At 46.9% G+C, this 20357-nt stretch overlaps 1 protein-coding gene across 2 annotated transcripts; it reads left to right on the forward strand.

Moving 5' to 3' along the window:
- Positions 1-366: 366 nt before the first annotated feature.
- On the forward strand, positions 367-20149 carry GDNF (glial cell derived neurotrophic factor). Of its 2 annotated transcripts, none has more exons than XM_074931766.1 (3): positions 367-853; positions 2000-2197; positions 17174-20149. In XM_074931766.1, exons 2-3 carry the CDS (start codon positions 2026-2028, stop codon positions 17656-17658), a joined length of 657 nt encoding a protein of 218 aa, XP_074787867.1. In that variant the 5' UTR covers positions 367-853; positions 2000-2025; the 3' UTR covers positions 17659-20149. The 2 variants fall into 2 exon arrangements, with proteins under 2 accessions (XP_074787867.1, XP_074787868.1); XM_074931767.1 differs by having other exon boundaries at positions 2000-2098.
- Positions 20150-20357: the final 208 nt, after the last annotated feature.

Raw genomic sequence — 20357 nt, forward strand, 5'->3', positions numbered from 1 at the left:
CCCCGCGACCCCGCCCGCCCAGCCCCGCCGGCACCCGGGGAGCCGGGCAGGCCCAGCCGGGGCAGCCGGAGCGGGCGCTCCCCGGCACCGGCCCGGCCTCCCGCCACGCTCCCTGCTTGGATCTAAGCTTTCGCCGCGACGGGACCCCCCGATCTGGAGGAGGAAGCCTCGCTGCTGCTGCTGCTGCCGCCACCAGCTCTACAAATCCCAGCGCCAGCCTCTTGATTCTCCTAGCAGGCTGAGGGGGGTGGTTTGATTTTTTTTTTTTTTAATTTTTATATTATCCTCCCCTCCTCAGCTGTGGTGTTTTTTTTTCTTTTTCCTTTTTTTTTTTTTTTTTTTCCTTCCCGCCGTTGCGTGCGTGTCCGAGCGGTGCGCGGCTCCCCGCGGTGCTGGACCAGCTGGCGTTACAGGAGCCCTGATGTCTTCATCTGACTCCCCGCAGTTGTTGATGGAGTGTCTTTCTCAGGTTTCCAAGCAGGGTCCCAAGAGCAGCACCCAGCGCCAGCTCCCGCTGCCAGGCGGCGCTCCCCGCGGCTCGGGCCGCTCCCGCCGCTGCTGAGCGGCTCCGGGGCCGGAGCGGGCAGAGACCCCGCGGCGCCGCTCCTGCCGCGGCCACAGCACCTGCGGCGGCGGCGGGGGAGGCGGCCGGCGCTTCTGCTGGCGGCTCCCCTCGGCCTCCATCCAGACTTGCGACCTTGCCCTCCCTCCCCTCCTCCCCCCCCTCCTCCCCTCCCCGCGCACAGAGGGTCCCGGCGGTCGGACCCCGACCCGGCCCACATGCAGCGCCCGTCCGGCCGCTCGGCTCCCCGGCGTTGATGTCCGTCTCGGGTCCGGCGAGACCAGCTCCGAGGTGAGGGCGAGGCGGGGGCCGGGGCGGGCACCCTCCCCTCCGCGGGGGCACAGGGCCGGGCACGGGGCCGCCCGCAGCCCCCCGGCCCCGGCGAGGTGCGAAGGCGGCGGGCGGCCCCCATCGGCGGCCGCGCCCCCAGCCCCGCCGCCGCTCCCCCGGGCCGGACCGAGCCCTGTGCCAGCGGCCGGGCCGGGCCGAAGCGGTCTGGGGGCAGCTGTCATCGCCGGGCGGCGGGCATCGGGTGCGTGCCGGGTCTGGCAGCGACCGGGGAGCGAGAAGGCGAGGAGGAAGAGGGAGAGGGAAGGGCAAGGGGGAAGAGAAGGGACAGGAAAAGGAGAAGGGGAGGGAAGAATAGGAAGAGAAAGAAAAGGAAAAGCGGAGGAGGAGAGGGAAAGAGGAAGGAGGAAAACGAGAAGGAAAGGGGAGGGAAAAGGAGAGGAACGTGAAAGGGAGGTGAAGACGGAGGAAAGGGGAAAGAGAAAAGGGATGGAGAAAGGAAATACTGAAACAAGGGGAAGGGAGATGGGAAGAGAAGTGGAAAAGGAAAGGAGAAAGGGAAGGGAAAGGAAGGCAGAAAGGAAGACGGTAGGGAAAGGAAAGGGGGGAAGTGAAGAGGAAAGAGAAAAGGAGAAAAAATGAAAAAGGAAAGAGAGGACAGGAAAGGGGAAAGAGGAAGAAGGGAAAAGGAAAGAGAAGAGGAGAAAGGGAAGAGAGGGAAGGAGAAAGGAAGGTTTGCCTGTAGCACAAAAAAATCTGCACAGCCCCACACCCCAGATCAGCCTGGTCTGCCCTGGCCCATCCCAGGGACAGGTGCCCTGGCACCACCCGGGTGCTGGAGGAGGACAAGCACAAGGTGACCTGACTGCCAGCACAGGGACATGGTCACACTCCCAAATTCCTGGGTGCAGCCTCCTGGGACCTGCCTGCCCACATTCCCCAGAACAGCTCACTTGGGCATATAGGGGCTGGAGACCATCCTGCACCACTATCTCCCACACCTCTCGCTGCGGAGAGCCCCCTTTCCCTTGCTCTGGGAGGCGATGGGGGTGGGAGGCTGCTCAGCTTTGTCTCAGGGGTGGCAGGGAGGTGTCAGGACTGGGGGGAGTGCAGCCGCTGGGGGCTAACCCTGCCTCTCCTCTCTGCCAGGGGCCCGTGTTGGAAGGAGATCTAAGATGAAGTTATGGGATGTTGTGGCTGTCTGTGTGGTGCTGCTCAACACGGTCTCCACCTCGCCCCTGCCCACCGGTAAGACGCCTTCCGAGGGGCCCCCTTCAGTGGTAGAGGGGCCTGAAGATGATCTCTCCCCCATCAGCCTGCTGCCTCCCTATGCTGTGCACAGTGACTGTAAGAAACATTCCCCTTTCTAGCCACTGCTGTCTGTCTTGCTAAATGCGCTCCCCTTTGCTCAGGCATCAGGATGAGGAAAGGACCCCCCACTTTCTGCTCCCACTTCTCCCCCGGGCAGGGTCACTGGCTCTGGTCTGGCTCTAGCAGCTCCCAGCCAAGTCATTCTCCAAAGCTTGGGGTTGGCAGTTGCAGCGGCAGTGCCCCTTGCCCCCTACCCCCCAGCCCTATCTTCTGGCAGTTGTAAGATCCCTTTGGTTGAAGAACCAGGGGAGATGGGAAGGGTAGTTGGATGCAGAGGAGCCAGGAGGCAGATGAGGTACATACACCTCCCAGTGAAGGCACTGAAACTCCTTCCCCACCTCTTCAGTCTCCTCGCCCTGCTCAGACCTGCCAATGCAATTATTTGCTGTCTGTAGTGGGCACAAGTCCTGATAGAGATGGGGCTTCATGGTGGGAGGCACTGTACACATCCTGGAGTGCTGCTGAGTTTCATTAAATCCTCCTTGGATCCTGATCCCAAAATTAGTGTGTCTGCATGGAAATTTACAGAAGAGTAGTGGTGACAAGGGTTAGGAGCTTGATGCAGAGCAATCCACATGAACCAGCTCGCAGTAAGACAGCTTACAATCCAATGACAGATAATAATAATGCCTCACTAATAATAGGTCTCTTACAATAGCAGATACAAGATTTTCACAGTGGTGTGTGAAAATTACACTAACTCTGGTGGCTTTTAAAGTCAGAGTCAATATGACTCAGTAAGAAGTCGCAAAATACTCACATGAATTGTGGAGATGTTCACTTACAAAGGCACAGACACAGCTTGGAGGTTGCTCCATTTGCCCTTGCTCAGCCCTCTCTGTTTAGCTCATTGCAGGATGCAGACAGTATCCAGTAATTGGGATTCATTTTTATCTCCTTATCTGGAGGCATGTCCTTTCCCTGCGCCTGCCGCAGCTCCAGCCATGGGCAGCCCTGCTCTGGTTTCTCTGGGAGCAGCCGGGCTAACGCAGCGTGGAGGCGCAAAGCAGGGAATCGTGTGCCGTGACTCCGCTTTCATCCCCTCTCCAACTCCCATCTCGTCTTCTGCACACACATCTATGTCCTTTCCCATTTAGTCTTCTCTCTTTCCTTTTCTTGCTTGTATTTCCCCCCTGCTGGAATCTTGCCTGGGCTGCTGCCTCTGCCCAGCCCATCCCGGGCTCCTGCTGCTCGCAGACCGCAGCCCTTCTGATGTCCTTTCAGCCCCTCCATGTAGGGAGGTTGGCCAGAAGTGCTTCCTCACAGGGCTCCAGCCTGCTATCACATGCGGTGATCTTCTCCATGACGAGTCTCGTACAGGATAGGTACTGTCCTATGAAAGGCAGTGATCAGCTTTTCAGGCCACTGTGCTGGTTCCCTCTGCACAGGCTTGCTGCAGTGCCAGTGGCAAGAAGAACATTAGGGGAAAGCAGCACCAGTCAGTTTGTAGCTCAGGCAGAAGCTACAGAGTGGGAGAGGGTTAATGCTCCATCTTTCCGGGGTGATAGTATTTGTATGATGCCTGCTTTTATCTTGAAACTTACTTCTGGGAATACGGTTCCAGGTGAGCTGTTCCCTCCACAGAAGCTTGAGGGGACAGGCAGCAATAGTGGTCTTGTCTGTTCCTAGTGTCCAAAACTTCACATTGTTGCCTCTGTTTTTCCTGTGGATTGGGTGAACAAGAAGTGAGAAGAAAGACAAACTTGTGTTTTACCTGAGCTGTGGCAGTATCAAGAGACAGCCTCTTCCAGATGTCTTTGTTTCCAGGGTACAGATGTAGGCTTTGCCAGGCAGAGCTGGGTCAGAGGTTATTGCCCAGGGTAGTCATTTGAGAAAGGACTGATAGTTTGATCTCAATCTCTGAACCCTGCAGATCACCAATAGGGGTCTGGCTGCAAGGGGAAAGTAAGCAGTGCTGTTCTTCACAACAGAAATAGGGGAAAACTCTTGGAGTTTTGTGGTCTTTACATGGCAGTTTATGCAGCATCCATGCCCAAAAGTCAGAAACTCCACTCCACTACAAGTCAGATGAGTCAGGGGAGACCTGCAGAAGGGTGGCTGTTAGAGAGCAGTGAAATCCTTTGATCCACTATTACACCACTTTTAGTTGATTTGAATGTGTGTGGTGTCTGGAGAACAGCCTGCAAACACAGAGCCCATAAGGCTGATCCTGCCCGAGCACATGGCTGCCTTCCCACCACAGCAGCACTTTGTCCAATTCACCACTGTCAATGTCTTTGACGTACTTGTCACTCACCGCTTGCCATTTGGTGGCACACACCCCTGAGCTCAAAGATACACAGCGATTTACACAGGAGGAGTCACATCTACACCATGTAGACTTCATCTCCTCTTCAAGGTTTCTCTTACAAGAGGAAGGCAATGTGCCATGGGCATGCAAGCATGCTTGCAGCTCCCCAGCTCACGGGCTGGTGGACCTTCTGTGTATTAATATCTCTGGATACTGTTGGTCAGCTGCTTGGCTGAGGGCCTTTGCAGGGTGCAGCTCACGAAGCGGTGGGAGCACTGTCATTGCCCACGTTGGCTCATCTGTGTAGGGAGTGTGTGGGTGCTGAGCAGGATGGTTGCTGTGTGCATTCAAAGAGGGGTGCACTGCTCTCCTCCAGAGTGACCCCCCCCGTGCAGGCTGGGTTGGGGAGTAGCGGTTGTGCTCCAGGGCTCTTACTCCAGAGAGGTTGGGTCTCTTATACAGTGCCTGCAGCAGGGCTTAGTAGAGTTGTAAGATCAAGTCCTGCACCTAAAGGCAGGCCAGACACCTTGCTGGAGCACAGATCTGTTTTCCCAGGCCCTTGAAACCTTTTTGTATTCTCACTGCTTGGGATTGCTTTCTCTGTAAAGAGTGCTCTGAGGTCACCTGATGTTACCCCATCCCTTTCAGACTGGCTTGAAACCTTCCTTCGTTCCAGCTTACAGACAAGGTCCTAACCTCCTGGGCTGATCAGGTGTAATGTGCTGACCTTTGCTGTTGAGGGCAGTAATTAGAGATGGCAGAGAGTGTTGGCAATTGCAGTCTTCTGCATTTTTTAGTGGACTGTCGGCTGGAGTGAGGGTAGCCCCCATAAGTGCAGTGCATTTAAGATGAATCCAGTGTTCATAGGTGTTTTAAGCATCAGTATTCATGGGACAGCTTATTCCACACAAATAAGAGTAGCTGTGGAGTTTGTAAGGTTAGAAAACCCTTTATTTGTTTCCTTCATGCTACAGTCTGCTGGGAGGACACAGTTTGCTTAAATAGCAACTGTGAACAGAACAAATACAAACTGAATTTTTATAAACTAAATACTAAGTCAGCAGCTTCAGAAACATGACAATGCAGAGGGAGCCAAACGCGTGGTTTGACTTACACACGCATTTCCCAGCGAATACATTTTGTAACTGCTTGCTGCTGTACGGCCATAATCAACATGTATATGAGGACTGGAGTATCCCAAGATCCAGGATATGATATATAGTGTCTTCATCAAGTCAGCATCTTTCATAAGAACTAGTGGTAAGCATGTGGAATTAAATGAAAAATTTCATCACGGGCTTTTCCCTCCTAATAGGAGGAAAAGGTGGGGTTTTTGCATTAAAATGTCTGAGTTGCTCTACAGCCACTGGATGGTCATTTGTTGTTGGAGCTCCTTTGGTATGTTTGTTATGCTATAATACACCATGGTATGTGTAAGTTATACCTCTGTTAAAAATTCTTCATACCCCTGCTAAGGGGTATTTAATGTTAAGTTACTGTATTTAGCTGCAACATTACCAACCAATATGGAAAGTATCTAGAATAAACAGTGATATTATAGGTCTCTTTAAGGCAAAACCAGTATTAAATTATATTTCCAACTGAATGCATTTCCTTCTGTACAATATTTATTCGGCACATTCAGTGTTAGGAACCACAACTCTCATGTTTTTGTCCAGGCTTTCCTGTTCAGTATACCTACGGTGTGGCAAAGGCGCTTTAGTCAAAGACGCCCAGAAGCTACAGGGGTAACCTGGCCATGCACAGTAAATCCAGTGCATGGGAGAGGTGTCTGCCGCATCGAGCAGGTGCCACACAGCGTCATTTGATCTGTGTGTATCCAGTGTAGCCAGTGCATCCAGCCAGTGTCAGAGCAAGCGTGCCTGTGTCCCTGGGCCAGCATAGATAACGTTTGTCTGCATGAGCACACCCAGGTTATTTAGGCGTTTAGAAATTTCAAGCATTTGAGTTTGCCCATTCACAGGCAAGGTTCTGGAAAAAGAACAGGACAGTTCTTGTTAAATGAAGATGCATGTAGCCCTAGAAGCTGGTTTCTCTGCAGTCTCAGGTGTAAATACCGAATATAGTCTTGTGAAGGGTAATCTGGGTTTTAAGGAGGAAGGGACTGAAATGCAAGAGAATACAGTTTTATTCTCATAAGCCTTGGTTGAAAGTTTTATGGTTTTGCTGCTTTTCAGTTTAGGGACCTCAGCAATTTCCCAGTGGAAATGTGGATCCTTTTAGATGTTTTGCAGGTGTGGGTTGCTAGATAACATACCTGACCATGCTTTTCTTGGTCACCTTTCATAGGCCTCTTCAAATTAATTTAGAAATCCCTGTGTTCGGGGTCTGCAGATGACGGACTGCAAAACCCTTCTTGAAAGGCTGAAGAGTTCAGCTGTGAGGTGACTGTTGAATTGACAGGGGAGGCATTATTTGTCCACTAGAGGAGTATCCTCAGATTGATAGGTTGTAAGTCTGTAAATTGCACTGTTCCTGATTCAGATTGCATAAAGCAGGTTTAAAATACTTAAAGTTACAGAGGCTGAGAGAAGCCATTGGGGTCATCGGGTTCCATCCCCCACAACTGCAGACAGTCAGGGATCAACATCTAGTGCACATATGCAGTCTCCATTCCCCATGCAAACTATCAAGCAACTGCAGCTTAAAACTTACAGTGCACAGGCCAAACCCCACATAACTACACTTGTTGTGGATTCTCATGCTTCTGAGATAATAAGTTAATGACAAGCAGTAAGTGAGGAATACTAAATATTGCAGCATAACCATCTTCAGGATCATCAGACACCTAAGTAGGCCACATTAGTGCTGGTAGAGTGGTTGACACTGCAGAATGGTCATTTTTGACAAAACCAGCTGTAGTTTTTGATGAAGTAATATTTGGTAAGGGGAACCAAGGGAAAGATTTCAATGTTTCTTGGAAATCCAGTCCTGGTTACAGTGAAAAAAGGAAATAGAATCAAGGAGATGTATTTGAGACAGGTACAAACAAACCATTAAGACCATGGGTGACCTGTGTCGAGTTTTACTGATGTCATGTGAGAGCTGAGCTGGATCACTTCTGCACCAGGGATGCTAAAGATAATTTTTTTTTTTTAATTATCAACATTGTATTTCCTCCATTGTATCTGTATTGCCTCTGTTAAAGTCTCAGTGCTGTGCCTGTTAGCTGGCTGCATGCATTCTTGCTAATATTGGTCACATGTTTTGGGTTCCACTCATACAGTCTCATTTGAGGCTCTCACAGGGTTGGGACAGAACAAAATATTAAGCGTAAACCCAGGTTTTTACTAGGAAGCTGGATAGTTACTCAGCATTGTGTGGGTTTGGACAGGTGCAAGGCCTTAGTGGAAAGACAACAGGCAGGTTATGTGCCTTGCCCAGGTTTGGCTCCTGCTGTGGCTTCAGGCAGGGAATGGCCACTTTTTCTTTTTTTAACACTCTTTATGTCATAACTTCTTCAGATGCAGAGTTTGCCTCCTGGGTGCTCAAGTGCCCACACAGCCCTGTACAATAAGACCCTAGTGCAGCCGGGCTCCTGGCAGCTGCTGCAGGAGCTGTCACAGCACCTCAAGAGCAACCACTGAAAACCTGTCTGCTCCTCAGTGCCTCAGAGCTGGGTTTTCAAAGCTCTGTATCAGAGGCAAGACCACATCCTCCTGCAGCTCCTTTGCTACTTGACTGCCAAGTGAGACACTCCTTTGCCCACCCCAGAGAGGCCAGAATTGGGGCCCAGCCCCAGCTGCCTGCCCAGAGTTGGACAGGATCTTGCAAACAACCCTGCCTGGACCAGATGAAGAACAAGAAATTCTCATGGACAGGTCAGCTTGCAAGGCAGCTTCCTTTACTTCACCCAGTTCATCTGACCTTGCTGTTTCCCCCTGCTCAGGGAGTTCCCCCAGCTTGAAGAAATTATGATGGTCCTGTTGTTTCTCCCCTTCCTTCTGGGGGGAACCAGTGTTTCATACCTGTGAGAAAGCATGCAGAGGATGTGAGGGGAGGCACTGCCAAGCATGGCAGTGTGAAAATACAAAGTCCTCTGCAGATTTGCCATTCTGACCGATGCATGGGAAGCAGCAGGGTTAGCTAGTGAGATACAAACACAAACTTGGCTGCCTCATCAGGAGCAAACACACCAGAAAGGCGAACCCTTGTGCCTTTCTCCAGTGCTGTCTTACCATACCTGACTAGTGTGCGTGGCCCCAGGGCCATCCTCCAGGTTACTGAGCACTTTACTTTGATGGGAGGCAAGTGACACCAGTGAGAGGCTCCATTTCTAAGGGTGTCTGCGTCGAGGGCGAGGACACAGCATCTCCTGGGAGCTGGTGAGACAGGGAGTGAGGTAGTGAACCAGAACTGTGTTAAACATTTAAAGATGAGCTGACCCTGGTGTGTTTGATGCTCTGTTTCCTAATGGACACAATGGATGGGTTTCCATTTCACTTTTAGCCCCATGGATTTGCATGAAAGCAAAGTCATACCTCAGAGAGGTGATACTTTAATTGTTTAAATCCTGAAAACCTTTCAGCGTAACTGTTTTCAACACCTGTCTTTGCTTTGATGCCTGCACGATAGGCTTTGTTTTTCATGAAAAATACTACATTTTCAATAAAATAAATACTTTATCACCACCACAGTTGATGCTTTTTTACAAAGCAGGATGATCATCACATTAGTAATTTTAACCTCACGAATGTCACGCTTCCACAAACAGGTTGCTCCGAGGGTCTACTAAAGTACATCTTTGTGGTGTGAGATGGAGGGATTCTGTGTTTGGACAGGGCATGTCCACTGCAATAAGTACCTCAAAACACTACTGCAAAGCAAGCTAAATACAAAAATAATTAATGAATAGATGGTATACCAGAGTTATCTTCATAAGCAACAACAAAACCGAGGGTGATTTGTTGTAGTCACTGTTAGAGGCACATTAATTGACCATTTCCCACTAGCAGATGTTCTAGGAAGAAACACCTTTGTATGTATAACTTTGAAGGAAACTTTAAAAATAACCAGAAAAGAAAGGAAATTAAAATATTTTAGTTATGATGGGACCAGATTAAAGTACCAGACCTGTTTTTAAAACGGGCCATTTGATCCTAACACAGATCTGGATCTTAATTTTCTAAATAATGCTTACCATTGTAATGAGCTGGATTAACCCCCTTGAACTTTAAAATCATACTTTAAAGTCTGAATGCTGCTGTTTGAACTTCTCTAATTGAATGATAGCTGTGCTTAAGTGAAGTATCCTGGTAATTTTATCAAATGTTTGGCCTGACATTTTGATGTAGCAGCTATACACTGCCACAAATGCATGCATAAAACCTCTATAATGTAAAACAAAAGCCTAATTTTATAATTTTTGGTATACCTTATGTGACTCCTATTACATTATGGTAACTCAAGATATGCAAAATACCAAATGACGCTGCAGTGTTTTGATTACATTTTCCCGAGATGAGTATGAAACACTATTCAAACAGTTTGCATTTCAAATAATTTAAAACATCAAGTTTTATTAGATTAAAAAAAAGAAAAATCCACTAATATAAATAAGTATTTGGCAATTAATATAATGTAAGCTGGTCAGAAGTTAGCCTTTTAAATCCATAACGGGGCACCAAAATGAGTAACTGGATTTTTTTCTCAAAAGCTGAAGATCCATCTGTTCCCACTGAAGTCAGTTTGTGGTCAGGTACAAACTGAGGGTTTCTTGCTCTACCATGCTGGGTTACTGCCACTGCGGGGGACTATTTGGCTTTAAGATAAATCTGTTGTAGTGAAATCAAAGGAGTAGTTCTTGAAAATGTAATTGCGATCACATTTGAACAGACATAAATAAATTGTTTTTCCTTAGTGGAGAGTGTTTTCTTGAGAATGTGACATTTGATTTGGATATTCATTTAAACCTATTTTATGTAGAAGTCTGTCTGAACACTATAATTTATTCTTCTAAAAAGTGCAGGGATCAGATCCTGGTCCTGCTGGCACATGGTGTCTCTAATTAATTGGAAATGCAAAAGCAGGCTTGGTGCAGGGAGTTGCAGTGGGAAAGATGCCTGGAGGAAGGCAAGTTTCCCTGCGTGCCCAAAGCAGAGCTCCAGGGTGGTTTTCTGTAGAGGCTGGTGGGGAGCACCACGGGTATTTGGCTGCAGGAACATGCACCCCTATGCCCTGCCAGCTCTTGTAGTGCCCAGGAGATAGGGAATGTGCTCAAGGATGGGCAGGTCAAAGTTTCAGGTTCCAGAGAGCAGCAGTGAGGCAAGAATTTCAGTTTGCATTCAAGAGAGACATTCCTAACCTGAGTGGTTGGGTCAAAACTATGATCTGAGTGTGCCCTAAGGTTCAGAAAGCAAGCGAACAGCTTGCAAACAGAAGATGTAGATATTCTTGGAGTTTCTTAATTAGTATTTTAAATGAGTCTCATTTCTTGTTTGACTCCTGGAGTTCTGGACATTTGGTGTTCATCAACTCTGTCCCCAGCCTGGTCACTCTTCTAGATTCCCATGTGCACCAGTCCTGTGGTGTCTCATTCTTTCCTTCTTGCTTTTTTATGAATTTTCTGTTTATGTGAAAAACTCCTGGCAGATCAAGAGCCCTGGTTGAGCAGGACATGGGAGACAGAGAAGGTGCCCAGAGGCAGATGGGCACATGGGCTGCCATCCATTCCCCCTGCTCTTGATACTCTGGAACTAGAAAGCAGACTCATGCTGTGGTTGCCACAAGAGGGAAAGTCTCTGCTTGTTTCTGCCTGGGTGTTCACATCCTTGGCATGTCACTGAAAGAGGGTGCTTGGAAAAGAGCTGCGGGAGCACAAAGTGAGCGGGAGCAGGACACGCGTGCTGGCCCAGCTCACACAGGCAGCTCTGCCGGCCCCACGCTCCTGCCAGCAGTGTGCTGCGGAGGTGGCGCAAAAACGTGCACACGTGCCCACATGCAGACTGTCTTCCAGGGGCTTTTCCAGAGAGTTGGACGGTCAGGAGACAGCTTTCAGAAACATGACATAAAACCCAAACGAAACCTGACTTTGTGCCAGTCTTGTGACTGTTCGTGGCGCGATAGTCTAGATGGTGGTGCTCAGCCCATCACACTGCCCCAGTGGGGTCTCTGAGCCTTTTTCCCACACTGTGAACGAGATACACAGAGGCCCCATGTTCCCGGAGGGAAGATTTTACATTTCCAGGACTTACGGTCCTTTCCCTCGGGAAACATCTGCTTTGAGGTGCATTACATGTGTGAGGCAACCTTTGCAAACCTATTTTGAGCACATGCTGTTGTGGGCTATCCCATCCCATCCCTTCCCATCCCATCCTGTCCTATCCTAGGTGGCTTTGGATTTTAAAATTCTAATTCCTTCACACCCTGGAGCCTGGGACCAGGGACCACTACTCAGAGATCTTTACTGCTTTTATTGCCATAGTATCTGAGCATTTTCTGCTGGCACTTTGTACAGTATGACAGGCATCTGTCATGTGTTTGTTCTCTCAGCTTTTCTACCAGAAGGCAAATGTTGTCAGTAAACCAGTTTGTTTTGAAAAAAGTGTGTGTGTATAATTAGATAAATTTGTATGTGTGTATGTGTAAATACAGCACACATATACACACATGCAAACTGTGTATGTTACTGGAAAGGATAATACTATGTGCTTCTCCCAGGGTGTGAAGTCGCCACAGAAAGCTCTGTCAAAACAGTGCAGTCCATGCAGTATAAGAGAAGCTGCTGGGCTGTTGACCTTTATTCTGAGACTATAAACATTTCTAAACAGTGCTGGAGACAGAGGGATAACTAAGTACCACTCAATCAAGTGGCTTTTTTCAGGTTGCAAACCAGCACTCTATGCCAAGGCAGCCCCTTGTGAGTCTGGTGGTATTCCTTGGTCATGCAGCTCAGGTCAGCACCCACTTTGCCCCCAGAAGCACTTACCACAGTGCAGAGACCAAAAAACTGCTTGGGGCATGCTGGCTGTGGTGCAGAGAGGTCTTGGCATCCCTGGAGCACATTGACCAAGTCCCCATCAGGATGGGGTGGTCCTGCTGTCATTCTTCTCCACCTTCCCTTCTGTCCATTCATCTTTTGCAGTCTTTAGTCCTTAGTCAGTAGTTATTGCTTATTCATGTATGATGTCTGGTGGTAGCTTCCTTAGCACTTACCTCTAGTGCCTTGTTTCAGCCCGTCACACCTGGTGTTAATGCTGGCATTTCCACTTGGTTGCCTGGGGTCCTATTTCAGCAGCTTTTTACAGCATTTTGTTTTGGGCTCTCAGGCTTTGCACCCATGCATTGGACAGAGAATATCACTACTGAGTCATGACTGGCACCTTGACATAGGCTGATAAGTCAGCTCTCACTTTACTCCTGTCTGTCAAGGTTTGCTTCAAACCCCTATGAGCCACTCCTAGTGACTGTAGTCATTCTGATGACTATGCTTCATTAAGCACTAGAAAATTAGCACCAAGCCACATTGGATCAGTATGAGCCCCGTTGCTTGGGTCCATGGTTCAGTGGCTGCTGGGTCCAGCTGCGCTTGATGCAGTACTGAGAGCACAGGCCCATGTCACCGAGTGTGTTGAAATGTGGCTTTGTGGGATTGTATAATATTAAGGGTTGTAGCAGCCGGAGGCTGTCTGATGGGAGGAACTGGAAGTGCCTTGAACCATGCTAGTTATGGAAACAAACTTGGGATTTGCAGTTCAGTTGGAAGCTGCCAAAAAGAACATCGTTGCATTGATCATGACTAGTTTGGGGCTCCAGAATCAGAGGCTGTTGTTGTTTACAGCAACTTACAAGGACTCACTGAGTAGCCCAGTAATGCAGCTGCCATTGTGTTAATGTGGTGTACCCACATAGCCACATAACAGCATGTGTGTTTGTAGGTGGATAGACACAGAAGAAGGGTAAGTAGGTCCAGCACATTTTTTCGAGGGGGTCTCTGTGCCCACTGTCCCCACAGGTTTCATAATATCACCCATGTGCCTAGTGTCTCCTCCAGTGATGTAATCTTCAAATACTGGGAGTTACTACAGGGGTTCTCTCCATAGATTTGGATATCTGCTTGGTATATTTTCCAATCCCCTGGGCTGAAGGGAAAGTCCACCCTGGAAACAGAAAATGACATTCATCTTACTCATAGTGCTGGCATCCCTCCCAGTGGGTCTCCCAAATGGCCTGATGTTGCAACAGGGGATGAGCCGAGCAGGGATCCCTGCTCCATTAGACGTATCAGCCAGGCATTCCTCATCCCAGGTTACCACGTGGAGTGCTTCTTGCATGGTTTGTGTTAGAGACCCAGTGAGATCAGCAGGATCAGTCATACTGCTAATACCCCATTTTCTGGTTGTAGCAAGTCAGTGCATTTAGGTAGGGCCCCTCTAGTTGGATATGCTGCTGGCTTGATTACTTGATCTACGTTTTGCCCTAATGCTTCTACCTTCTGCAGGGTTAATACCCCATGCCTGTGTTAGAAGTGTCGCATAGGGCTCTTCTGTTGCGTGTTTCCTCCACCTTAAGTATCATAGGCCACTCGCAGCGCAGAAAGCTCTCAGCAACATTAGCTCCCTTGGTGCAGTTTGGATAGGGATCATGCATGAACCAGGATACATGTCAGCATGGGCTCCAAGCAGGGACACAGTCCACAACATGGACCTTTCCTCCTCTATCTACCCTCGAGGGCATTCTTGGATTGGCTTGGGCAGGACAGTGCTTAAATCCTGTAACTGTCGATTAATATTTAACCAAAGTAGACTCCTGCATATAGCACTGTCACAGGGGTAGGTGATACTTTTGCACCTGAATTGCAAGCAGTTTAAAAATCATGTGCCTACTTGGGTAGTTACCTCTTCAGGTAATACACAGTTTTGTTTCTCCCTTCTTAAATGGGGGACACTTACTCTCCTGCCTGCACTGGCAGTGTACCAGGCTTGGGATAAGTATGAGGCTGAAGGCTGCAGACAAGAATGTCCATGTATAGGTTGGGCTTCCCTGTAACAGTCTTCTGTCCCCTTCCTGGTAATTGACCATTGCATGGATTTCATTAAGGCCTAGTATGCTTCCCTGACGGTTGTATTTGACTGTCCATAGCCAGTTGACTGTCGTTGTGTCATACTGTTGCAACAAGGGTTGGGCCAGGAGTGTCTGACAGGTGTGTGAGCTGAGGTATTCGCAGTAGAATGAGAGGGGTAATTTGAAGGTGAGAGTGGAGAATGGCACAGCTAGAACCATCACCTCAGGGCCACGTCCTTCCCTTACTGGGTTATAAGCTAAGAAACATATTTTCTGTGCAAGAAACCTAGAAACTACCCAGTCCCACAGCAATGAATGCCTCCTGCCAAACCCCTCTCCATCTGTATCCATGACAGAGCCAAACTTGTACTTCAGCTTCACGTGAGTTATCTTGTTTGACTGAGTCTATAGCAAGGTGTCTACCCCTTCTTGCTTTTAAGGAATGTAGTCCATCCATCACCTTGACCTGGACCTTGCTCAGTAGGGCAGTATTCATATGATGTGGGCAGACCAGCCTGCCCTGCAACAGAGCTGGGTTGTGCATCCAACGGACGCTTCAAGCTACCCCTCTCCAGTAGGTATGGCTCATAGTGGGTATTTGGGTACCTGCTGCAGAGGCGATGACAGAGGAGTGCAAGAAGGGTGCGCTTTCCATTGGTGTCACAGGAATATGGGGCTTCTTGGGGCAGGGTCCTGCCTTGTTCAGGTCCCATATAGAGGTATAGATAGCAGCCATCCTTCCATCATATCTCTTGACAGTCAGTGGTCTCTGAGATTGTTGCCTTTAGCATGTATATTTGTAAATAAAAGTGTAATTCACTTTTCCCAGTCCCAAACTCTGCAGTTTATAGGATCCTGCATCCCATGTGCCACTCTCATTATGAGAAGGTACAAGATTGCCTGCCTTCATTACTCTTTTCCCAGTCTATACTGTTTTACTGGAGCCATCGATAAAAAAACGTATACTTCTGATCCATCACTGTTTTGTCATGGAGGCGAACCTCTAGGATGTGCCTGCTTTGGGGAGGGGTCCACGTCCCTACTTACATGCAGATGCACTGTGTTTCAACAGGTTTTTGCACTAACAGAGTTAAGATCCTTCTGCCTGCATCTGCTTTTTATTTGGTGCTTCTTCTGAGAATATGAAGGTGCACCTTTGCTAGGCAATGTTTTCCTTTCTTGTTAACAGAGTCGATGCCACCATGTGTGGGCTGGGTACACATGCTGCCTGGTCTCTCACCAGGGTTCCTGGCTGTTGCAGTGCTCATTAGGGAAATGTGGCACTGAGCCTTTGCCTAAGGAGCTGTTCCTATCTCAGCACCTGACCAGCTGAGAGCCTTTATGGCTCAGTGGATGTACCAACCCCCTGGCCAGGTGCAATGCTTTGGGTATTGCCTCTCCCAATACTTGCAGTTCCTGGGGGATTTGTAGGAGTCCTTCTGGAGATGGAGCTCCCATACATGCAGGGCTGGGTGTGTGTCACTGGTCTGTTATGTGGGTGGGCACTTAGAAGTTAAGTACAGAAAGAATCATCCTCTTAGGTCTTACTGCAGAGGAAGTGAGTCCTCACGTCTTGATTTTTGGCACAATGAATGAGGAAAAAAAAAATGTCAATACTGCAATGTAGTTTATCCGTTTAAGAGACAATCATTAATAATACAACATAAGGACACCACACCGGCTTCTGACAGCCTGACCCTCCATTAAATCATTGATTTCACTAAAGCAGATCACACTGAAGAATTTAGTCCATAGGAAGTTTAAAGATTTCAAAATTATTTTTTTTTCCAAATCATGCTGAAAAGCTGAAATCTGAGAACATTTTAGAACATGTTCAATTTCACCATCCTTGAAGAGGTTCATTCTGTTAGTATCAAAACATTTCATTGACTTCGACATTTACTTGAATAGTTTATCACTGGTAGAGCATATATCAAGTGACAAATGAAATAGGTATTTGAACTTCATAAAAAATGTATTAATATTTCCCTTGAAAATTAACGTAATACTTCTATTCTGACCTATTTCTATTCTGTCTAATCAGCATCTTGTGATAAATACTTCCATGATAAATTTTTCAAAAGCTCTGATAATAATAATTATCCCTTAGAAGCAGTGATAAAGCAGGCATTCAGCCAAGAAGGATAGCTCACCCTGGTACCACAGGAAATACATCTTTCTGTCATGCCCCAAAACCTTATCGATAGGTGGCTTTGGCAGTACTAACCGCTGTTGGTGTGAAAAGACAACAATTAATATTTATAATCACAAAACTGCTTTAAAGAAACCTCATCCTTTTGCTGCTTTGCTGGGAGGAACTGGTGTAACCTTTCTACAGTGACTTCCTCCACCCATTAACCAATATTTGTATCATGACATGCTTTTCTTTTCCTTGGTTTTGACAGGGCTTATGCAATATTTGAAAGATGTGCTGGAGTGCTACCAGGCATCAGCAGACACCTGCAGAGATACATACATATCTCATTTGTTTTTCCCCAAATCACTGTCCATGATGATGTAAACCATTCCAAATTCTCCCTGATCTCTGAGGGTCCTGAGCACGTGCACTGAAGCGATGAGCAGAGCAGCTTGCATGTGTCTAATGCTTTTGAGCCATAAATGGACAAACTTAATGACAACTGATGTGTGACAAAACCTTTTCTCTCTTTCCCAAACAGCTTATAAGCCAGAGGATTACCCAGATCAATTTGATGAGGTAGTGGACTTTATTCAAGCCACCATTAAAAGACTGAGGAGGTCACCAGATAAACAGACTCCGATATTTTCTAGGCGGGAGAGAAACCGACAAAATGCAGCCACAAACATAGAGAATTCCAGCAAAAAGGGAAGGAGGAGTCAAAAGGGCAAAAATCGAGGATGTGTCTTAACAGAAATACATTTAAATGTGACTGACTTGGATTTGGGATACGAAACCAAAGAAGAGCTAATTTTCCGGTATTGCAGTGGATCTTGTGATGCAGCTGAGACCACTTACGACAAAATTTTAAAAAACTTAACCAGAAAGAAAAAACTAGTCACTGACAAAGTGAGGCAAGCTTGTTGCAGACCCACAGCTTTTGATGATGATCTGTCCTTTTTGGACGATAACCTGGTTTACCACATACTGAAAAAACATTCCGCAAAAAGGTGTGGATGCGTCTGACAGCTGCACACCAGAGGCAGCGCCAGTTTTGCATTCCTGCTATGATGCAAAGAGAGGGACCAAGGTTCCTGGGGAAAGCATCTGCTCAGTGCGGAGAAAAGAGGACCAAGAATGGAGAACAAGGGGTTATGAGAGCCCAGGGGCTGGGAGGAAGGCGAAACAGGAGGATGGAGGCTTTTGACATCCTACAGGAGAGTAAATAAAAGCTCAAGTGGAGATGCCGATGGCTGGATGATGTGCACGCTCTCTTTCCCACCATCAGTGAGACTCAGATCCGGGAGGAATGTGCTTAAAAACACAACCCTGCTATACCATGCTGTGTTGTAGTTATACCATCTGTGCCAGGAAGCTTAGCTGAGAAGTAGCTTAGGAGTGTGTACCTTACTCATCCCATGTGCCCTCAGCTTTACTGAAAGACACATTGTGCTACTGCTCATTGAAGGGTGGTTCCTAAACACTTAGAACAACTTCTAAGCTATAATAAGATTAATGTCATAGGTAAGATGATAATCCGGCAAATATCAAAATTCCCAGGCTCAAGTTCTCTAGGGCCAGTACCAACATGAAGCAAACCAGTTCCACTTCCTGTTTAAGTTTGGTTATTTCCAGCTCGTGTTTCTTCAAAACAAGCGTAGGATTTCATTCTTCTGCTACCTGTGAAAACAAGTTGAGTTTTTAAGCACTTCTTCCTAGTATAGTAAGAGAAATAACAAGCCTGGTCTACACAAAACGCGTTTCTTTAGGTTTACAAAGGACTAATATCACTTGCGTAACTGCATTTCTATTTGGTCATTGTGAGTGAGCAGAGACTACTTGATGCAATGCATCCATTCAGAGACATAAATATACAGAAGATATTTATTGAGATTAAGTTATTGTTATTTATTACAGTTCAGTAATGAGTCTCCTTATTTATTAAAGTTTCTTTTTGAAGGTGCCAAAGTAGATGGTGCTTGGAAGATACAGAGAGACAATGAAGTTGGGAACAACAGTCCATACTTTTGATTGAAAGTGTTAACTTGAATGCAAAAAATCACTTACTTTACCTTTTTTCTTTTAAACAAAATCATTCACAAAATGTAGTGCCAAAGCCTGCAGTCCTTCCTCCTGTTCACAACTACTTTTGAAAATTCCTGCAGTCGTACATGTGCAGGAACAACAATGGCTCTGAATGAGTGAGGGTCACAGGGCTTGGCTCAGCATTAGTGATTTGTTAGAAAAACTAATTCTAGTTGTATTTTAAATGTAGCCACATATTTTTCTCACACTTCTTGCCGACTGACCTCATATAACTATTGACAAATGGAAAATAATCACATTTAGCCTTGTAATTTCTTGTTATATTTATTTAAGCTTTTCCTTCAGTATTTCCATATAGAAGAGGTTAAACCCTCTTACTAGTTAGCCCTGGATTTAATATAGCTTGCAGGTAAACAATTGTGTTAAATAACCAAAGTGTTATATATAATTTGCTGAAACCTTACAGGATTGTGCCCATGCAACAGAACAGTCTGAGTTTCCTGAGGATGAGGGAGGTTGTAAAGCAAAGGCATTCATACCTGACCACTAACACAAGCTCTCGTTCTGGAGACTTTTTTCCTGAAGGAGCAGCAGTGCAGGTCACTAGACATACCTGACAATCAGTGAAGCATCAACTCCCACAAAAACAGCAGGAAGAAAAAAAAAAATCCATACCAAAACCCAAAAAACAGTGGTCCAACCTTTTATCTCATGCATGCAATGACTCTCCATGCTCATTTTACCCTGGGGCCCCTTAGGGTGCCACAGAAGAAGGGTGTAGAAGTCAAAAAAGTCCAGAATAGGCATAGAAAGATCTACCAGGTATATGAAATATAATTCAGCTCCAACCTCTGTTGCTTTCCCATGCGGATGAAGGGCAGTCCCAGAGCCCACCCACAGGGTCCATTCTTGCACTGCCATGGGAACACCTTTCCTTCCACACGGGGCAGGGGTGGTACAGCTGATACCACCACCAGCAAAAATGCAAAAAACGTGCATTTTTGGGGCAGTAAAAGCCTGCTAAGCTGAGGGTCAGCTGTGTTTCTGGGTAGCTGACCAGCGGCTGCACTCAAAAGCATGCTTTCATTTGCCCCAGTTGCTGAAAACTTGCTCCAAAGCATTTTCTGTGCAGCTTGAAGGGGATATAACTGAACAAATCACTATGTTCAAAATACAAAAGGGTAAAGTTTGTGATTTTTTTTTTTTTTTAAATTTTTTAGACCTTACTGAAGACAGGAGCGTGCTTCTCTGGAGTTTTTTACTTCACCTGCAATTTATGTCTCAGTCATTTATGTTAAACAACCAAAGTTCTCTACAGACTTTATTTTTGTACAATATTCATTTTATAACTTTTTACAAAATAAAACTCATTTCTATTGTTACCTGGTTGTTGCTTGTGCTTCTTTCCCATTGTACCACTTCCAGTTTACAGTATTGCCAGATTCTCTACCCAGATGGGACAATACTGAAGAGCCAGCAAGTCCTCTATGCAATGGGGCTTTCCTCTCCTATTTTACCAGTGTATTTAATGTGGATCAGAGATGTCTGAGGCTTCTTAGCAGAAGATAATATTAATGGGCTATTGCAATAAGTGACTTGAAAATGCATGGTAAGCAAGTGACACAGGAATCAACCCAGTGGCAGGCTTGAAGTTGTGTTACCCAAATAGTCCCTTGCCC

This window comes from Athene noctua, chromosome Z (assembly GCF_965140245.1).
Source record: "Athene noctua chromosome Z, bAthNoc1.hap1.1, whole genome shotgun sequence".
Lineage (NCBI taxonomy): Eukaryota > Metazoa > Chordata > Aves > Strigiformes > Strigidae > Athene > Athene noctua.